At 31.3% G+C, this 7,724-nt stretch overlaps 1 protein-coding gene across 6 annotated transcripts in view; it reads left to right on the forward strand.

Annotated features, from left to right (window-relative positions):
• Positions 1-5,202, forward strand: part of LOC110380729 (DE-cadherin) — a 195,935-nt gene extending 190,733 nt beyond the window's left edge. For 5 of the 6 annotated variants that reach the window (XR_010277641.1, XR_010277645.1, XR_010277643.1 and 2 more), the window contains one exon: positions 440-579. Coding sequence is in view for 1 of the 6 variants with exons in the window: in XM_049837753.2 (XP_049693710.1) it covers positions 440-595; positions 1,412-1,533 (278 nt within the window). In the remaining 5 variants the exon portion in view is untranslated. Of the gene's footprint in view, positions 1-439; positions 596-1,411 lie in introns of those variants that run through there. The other variant, XM_049837753.2, reaches the window with a different exon arrangement.
• Positions 5,203-7,724: the final 2,522 nt, after the last annotated feature.

Here is a 7,724-nt window from a genome sequence, read left to right on the forward strand (position 1 = left end):
TAGGGCTCATTTTTTAACCTGCTTTTGCCAGGTCAACGGTGATCGGTATTGAAAATGGCGTCGCCGATAAAATATCGAGCTATCTCTGATATCGTGTTGAGGGGAGCGTTTTTATCTTTAGCTTTTTCACTATGAGAGTTTTTAAACGATTTTTTTTTTGGGAGTTGTACTTTAAAGTAGTAAATTATTCGTTTTGCAATATTTTGGCAAGATTTTTAATACTTCTCAGGTCACTTTTTTCTTCTTTTTGGATCATCTATTTAGGGGAAGTTTTCGGCTGTTTTTACGATATAAATTTATACGAAATGGGCATAGGTCAATAAAAAAACAGATTTTTCCACATTGAGACCACAACAAATTGGTAACTTTTTGGTACACTCATCAACAAAATTACTTTAATTTTTTTATATTTTTTCTAAAATATTTTCTTTCTACCTAGGCATGGTAGGAGCAGCACCAGATATCTCAGGGTTCCTAGACGACAAGAAGTCGGTTCTAGACCGAGACCCCGACATCACGCCTTACGACGACGTCCGACATTACGCTTATGAAGGAGACGGGAATACGAGCGGTTCTCTCTCTTCTTTAGCGAGCTGTAAGTATAAGATCTTTCTATAAGTATTACCATAGTTTATTCTTTAACAATATTGATGATTGTGATTATTGATGAGTGATATAAAATAAAATCATGTGCTAAATATTATTTAAATCTGATCAGCCGTCACTACTTGCAAGCTTAGGAAACAAAACTATTTTTGTTAAAATCCAAATTAATGTATAAAATATTATAGCCAGTTATATTTTCTATATTTATTTTGACGAACTGTGATATTTTATATGCATCAGAAGGCATAAAAAAATATTTAGTATAGGTAGGTGAATTTGTACTGTGAATTTCCATAGACAAAAGTTCACTACCAGAAACAAAAAAATAAACACCTGCGCGCTTTTTTCTCGTTCAAAAACAATAAGTATTCCTTTTTTTTGTTGAAATAAAGCCATACCTCATCCAATACGATTTCAATAGGGTTTTGAATTTTAAGTCCAGTTCAAAGCAGAAACTTAAGAATATTTTTATCATCGAAACAGTCTATTCATAGATATTCTAAATTATATTTGCGACATAAAAATGTTTTGTCTATGTTTTATGTTATCCTGTCTAGACGTTTGTTCTACCTTTATGTAAAATAAAAACAGTTTTCACTTCAATAATAATTTTAAACGATTTTTGTGGATAAATAAAGCTGAATTTCACTTACTTTTATCCATAAAAATATTATTTTTTGTATCAGTGCGAAGATAAAGGTATCTTTACCTTTATTGTACTAAAGAGATCTTTGTTTTTTTGTGTTCATGAAAATATTTAGGACCATTTTTACAATCAAATATTAACAAACCATTCACTCCATAGGTACGGACGACGGCGACCTCAAATTCAACTACCTACAAACGTTCGGTCCTCGTTTCCGCAAACTCGCGGACATGTACGGCGATGAGGACGAAGACCGACCCCACGAGGAGTCCTGGTGCTAGCGCCACGCCTGGCTCGTGTAGCCTCCTCACTGTCCAGGCGAAATGCCACGCGCTTGGTGACGTCACACCACGTCACCACGCCCCAGATGCCTTACCGCTTCACAGTAACAGTGCCACCGCGTCTTATGTCCAGTTGACAGCTGTCACTTTTGACAGCACCTGTCAACTGCACCAAAAACGGTCAGACAGTACACGGTAATGAGTTGCCAGTGACATTCACACCCCACCGGATGAAAACCCCCTTTTGATTGAAATTGACTTGAATTTGAATTAGAACCCTGTGATAATGTGACTTTAATTTTTAGAGGTTCGCTTTGGGATTGTATGAAATTTTTGTGTTTTGTTTGTGAAGAAGTTTTTTTTGTACAATTTTTGACAGATAGTGATAAATACACTTGTATCGATACTGTTTCTGTTTTTTGTATTAATCTTTATATAGACGACATAATTTCAGACACAATTTGGAAAGCTGAAAGAAATATCATATAATAATATCATATTTTAAATACCTGCAATTTTATCAATGAGTTGCTTGAGATTGCTTTCTAGATTGTGTGAGAAATATGACGTCTGTACACAGATTGTCTCTCATACTGTATTGAATGAAGTTGTAGCACTTTTGCACTCGCATGTACTTACGTGACAAAAATTAAGTATGTTGCTAGTCGGCATAACACTTCTATAAAAGCATATTTATTTGTTTCTCTCTTTTCAAAAATCCCTAAGCTACATATTTGATTGCATTTTTAGTTATAAATAATTTTAATTAAAGTGTCAAATAATTCGTAAATTCACTTGGGTAACTTATAATTAGTATTTCAAAAAAGTGGGTTCAATTATTAACTGATTAAATTTAATACAACGTGATAGCCTGTAAAGGTAGAAAGTTTGTAGCAAATTGAGTTTTTTTATTAAGATATTGTATTCAATTATAATTATTCAAATAAATCACATTTAAAATGTTTTTAAGGAAAATGACTGATGTAACATTAGGCATCGTTGTAGATACGCCTAAATTATTTCGACTATGTAATTTTTATATGTAAAATGTTTAGGACAGAGAATTGAGTGATGTGTATGGAACTTGTATTTAAGACTTTTATACGTATTATTCATTTAGTTTTGTAATAAAATAGGTCGGCCTTAGCTATTAGTTAGTTATTGGTATGGGACGATTTCTCCTCAAAGTCGCCTCGCCTCTTTACATTCGTTTGGCAGAAGTTTTTATTATTCAATACTTCCATATTTCAACAAATCATTGGATAATTTTACCAAAAATATACAGTGATTTATTGAATATATAAATTGGCGTTTTCGCGCGTTTTACATAATTAGAATTATAAAAACTAACATTTTGTACTCAAACTGTGTATTATATTATAAAAAGGGTTTTCTAAATAATGGCCGAGGCTAGGTTTGAAGGATTGGTTCCTACCTTATAATATTGAAGATGGAACGGAAGTGCCATTTTGTCTTATTTTATTATATTAAGCCATACCGATATATGTTAAAAATAATTTTGTGACGATTCTTTGAAACAGGCCTACACAACAAACAATATTTCATACTTATTTAATATTTTTGTGACATGCGCCGGACGGTGCACATACTAAAAACTTTTGTAATTCATTATTTTGTAACGGACATCCAATGTTAAATAAATAGTTTCAACTAATTGTAAGCTCGTCTTAATTGGAATATAGTAGATTATAAAATGTAAATATGTACAGCGATGGATAAACATTGTGTGAACTTAATATTCAGTAAATTAACTTTTGTATGGTTAATATTAGGCGAATATACAAGGTGTCTTATCATTATGCATATCAACGAATTGTAATATTATAAAAAAAATCCTGTAATCGGATCCGTTGTTTGGAAATGTTCTCAATGTGACATATGCCTAACTATCTATGTGTAATAATCCATACTATGTGTAATATCCTTAGCAAATAAAAATAAACTATATCTACAAATAAATATCCATTATTTATTTCGGACCAATAAAAATCTGTTACTATGAAAGCTGCAAAACATTTTTGTTAAAACTAGTCCAAAAATTGTTAGCAGTAGAAGCGTTAGCACAAAAATTCAAACTTGAGTATTTTATGTACGAACATTTATTTCGAAAATATTTCAAATATATTTTTTTACTTTTAAAATACGATTGGTCAATGGATTTTGTTTAGATTTTCGTTTGTAAACCGAACAAAGTTTTTTGTAAAAGGATTTTCAATATTCTATATAGAGGAATTCTTATATTTTTGTGTCCATAGTTATTAAGTAGTCGTTCGCTTTATTTTCTTTTGTTATTGACATGTTGTTTTGTAATTAGTTTATAAGTAGGCACAGAATTAATATAGTACTGTCCAGTACTACGCGATTTAGGTTTATTTTATTTTTTTATAATTTTGATACCGATCCTATGAGCTGTTTACGTATTTAATGTCGTATATAATTTTAATGCTACGTATAAAGAAAATAAATGTTAATTTCTTTCCTTATTTTGAGTTTCAACTTTTTACTGACATGTTCTAAAACCTTGATAATGACATTATAAATGTACTTCTTTTACAGTTAAATATAGGTACTTATTTTATTTTTGAAAAACCAAAAGTAAAATAATCAATTAATTACTATTGTTATAACATAAACATTTACTTTAACTTTTTTCCATACTGGTAAAAAGCTGAAATTGACAATGTAAAAGGCAAGTTTTTTGATGATTTTTCCTATATACCGCTTGAGGACTATTGTCTTAGGATATTAATCCTCAAGATTCTTAAATAGTTAATTATGTAACAGTGTAAAAAGTAACTTTGATTACATTCCAATATACATACGTTAATAAAAATGTAATGTTATTGATCAATTACTCGTACTTAGGCATTGTTGGTGGACATTTTTCTAACGTGACTTTTTTCAAAAATGCCTACCTACAAATAAAAACACTGCCATAAATAAAAAACTAAGAATAAGAACGCTTTTAAAAGTTTTTTTTTATTTATTGACTTGAATACGAGTTTAATTTAAACGACAACTTTAAGCGATTAAGTGCCTTCAGTTCTTTATGAACATTTTATATTTTAATAAATAATTTTGAACTTAATTGTACCTTACTAGGTACAGCTCTACAGTAAACTTTTTATTATTATTTCTTAGTCACTTGCGTTAATGAATTGTGATCTTAAATGTACTTGTATTTGTTTATGTTTTGGATCGAAAAAAAAAGTTTTTATTTGATTTATGTAGCTTTGCTATTGAATATTCTCAGTAAAAATTTTCTTAGTATTATTATTTTTTTATAATTCATTTTTGCGCGAGTGACTAGTGCAAGATGGGTTTGTTTTCGAATTATATCCATAGACAAGGATATTTTTGAATTCCAACCTATCTTTCTTCTGCCGCGTTTTTGGCTTGACGCGCCATAAACACTTATAAATGCGATAAAAATCGTTTTTATGAGTAAGTGTATGATAAATCGACCATATAAGTTTATGTAAGTAAAGAGTATGTGTACCTAATTATTATCAAAGTAAAGTTGGATGTGTTTTAAGGCGAAGAGAGCGACTGAAGATTGTCATATTATATTATAGGCTAGCTTGAACTTTGTTACATAGACATTAAGTATTCAAGGTCGATATTGGAATAAACGAAATGAAATAGAAACTTATGTGATTTTTATTTCTCACTCGAACTGTAGCTATACATAAAACAATTTAAGGAACAACTTAAGCCAAGTAAACACAGAGTTTCAATCAATTTTCCTGCTTAACAATCATTAACAATAATCGGTACCTAAGGGATTTGTGATGTGAGATGGAGATGGAGATGTGAGTACCTTGTACGAGACCGAATTCACAAACACTACTGTGCTTAAAAAAAAAAATAGGTAGGTAAAATAAGTAGTGGTGGCCTAGCTGGTAAAGAACCAACCTCTCGAGTATGAGGGCGCGGGTTCGATTCCAGGTCAGGCAAGTACCAATGCAACTTTTCTAAGTTTGTAAGTAACTTAAACACCAATGGCTGATAAAAAGGTGAAGGAAAACATCTTGAGGAAACCTGGAGCATGTAGTCTGAAATCACCAACCCGCATTGAGCAAGCGTGGTGATTAATGCTCAATCCTTCTCCGTGTGAGAGGAGGCCTGTGCCCAGCAGTGGGACGATATAAAGGCTGTAACAGTAACAGGTAAAATAAAACACTGTCTAGTCGCTTACATTAAAAATAACTAAAAATGCGGTTTTTCTATATTCCCACCGTCTAACGCTCACATTTCGCCTTTCAACATAATTAATTAGCTAAACCAATTGATAAAAAGGTTGACGTGTGAAAAGTGTTGCATTCAAACGAGTTCGTGTCTAAAGATTTATTATTACAAATGCGCTTTTGTTTCACGTTTTAATTAATATATGGCTAGTTAAGAACAGAAGTGATCCAAGTAACATTTTTGACAAAATGGAGCTAAGTCGATTTTTGGGACTTTTGAGTATGAAGTGAGGTTGTGCAAAAGTAATCCAAGTTCTATTCAGTACTTTTTCAAACAAAATCTTTTTTATGTTACGTTTCTGTATTTCAACAAATATTGCTATTTTCTACAATTATATCAATATTTTTATCAAAATTGCATTTACTAAAGAAAAACAGCTATGAAAGTTTGAGTTATGTTTATATCTATCAAATAACAAACATATTTTTAATCATGTGCTCACCATAATTATGATATTCATAAAAACGCATTTCTATGAATATCTCAACTATTAAAAAATGCTACTTGGATTACTTCTGTTCTTACCTAGCCATATTTTGATACTAACGTAAGGCTTCTTACACACACGGGGTTTCTCGCGCCACGGCCCTCCAAACCGCCATGCACGTCTACAAACTTCCACAGAGATCCATACAACCGTGGCTACTCACGGCAAATTAACTGGGTTTCACGGCGAAAAACCGTGTGTGTGCAAGAGGCCTTAGGGTACCCATATAACTTTGTAAGTGTAAAGCCCATAATAGGTCGTGACAGTCAGTCCACATTTTTATGTGGCTATGACACGCTCCGGTTAAGTACCTATGTCTAGCCTGCTAAAGAGTTATGGTCAATTTTCAATATTTAAGCCGCTATTGTAATTTCGTCAACTGCTTAAGAACTTTGTGAATCGTCAACCTTGTTATACCTACCAATATATTTCCTGCACCTAAATACTTCATAGCTACGTCCACTCTAAATAACGAAGAAACTACAATTTATTTTTAAGTTTCCGACATTTTTTACTTTTTGCCACAGATTTAGTTAAATTATCAGACAGTACTAAGTTTCTGTCACCTTAAAAGGTAAGAAACTAGGATTAAGGTGTTTCCGTAACTACTCATTTACATTTTAAAATACATTACACTTGTAAAGTGATATCTTGATAATTTAAGCGAGGAAAGAGAAATAAATGACAGTTGAAAAAGAAGTCTTGAGTTTCCTCGACCTTTGTGGAATAGCAAATAAAAGTAAAAAAAGGTTTTAAGGAAAAAGTCTTTGAGTTAAAGTATATTCACGCAAACGATGTACATAATTTACTTTATTTTTATTTTATGATGTTGTAATGCATTGATAGAAAAAAATATGTGCATTGAAAAAAAATTGTTTAATCTTTGTAATTACTGGACCGATTACAATGCAATTTAACGTTTAATCCCTATGTCCTACATTTTAGAAGTCAGCTTAACGCTAAACTCATGTTCTTTTGCGTACAAATGCGGCCTGATTATGGATTTTGCATACACCATGTTATATTAAAATAATTTATCACGCAATGGCCGCCATTTTTCCGTAATAAAAGCTTCTAACGTTAATCACGGAGCCATAATTAAGAAATGGGAATGCTTGCATTTGATTGTAAAATTCTTAAAATGTATGCTATTAAATAAAAGCGCAATTATAAGGTAAACATATTAAAACTGCGCTAATTTAATGAAAAATGGGTCTTAGTTCTGCATAAATTAGTTATTTTTATTCTAGCTAATAATTTTCTTATTTTAAATTAACTATGAAATTACTTGTTTTATTCAAATTTTATTAAAGTCGTAAGTAAGTTTTATTTTATTAATGTGGCCTAGTGGATAAAGAGCCAACCTCTCATGTGCAACCAATGCAATTTATGTAAGTTAATATGTACTTTCTATGTATATCTTGGAGACCAGTAG

The sequence above is a fragment of the Helicoverpa armigera genome, chromosome 23 (genome assembly GCF_030705265.1).
Source record: "Helicoverpa armigera isolate CAAS_96S chromosome 23, ASM3070526v1, whole genome shotgun sequence".
Taxonomy (NCBI): Eukaryota; Metazoa; Arthropoda; class Insecta; order Lepidoptera; family Noctuidae; genus Helicoverpa; species Helicoverpa armigera.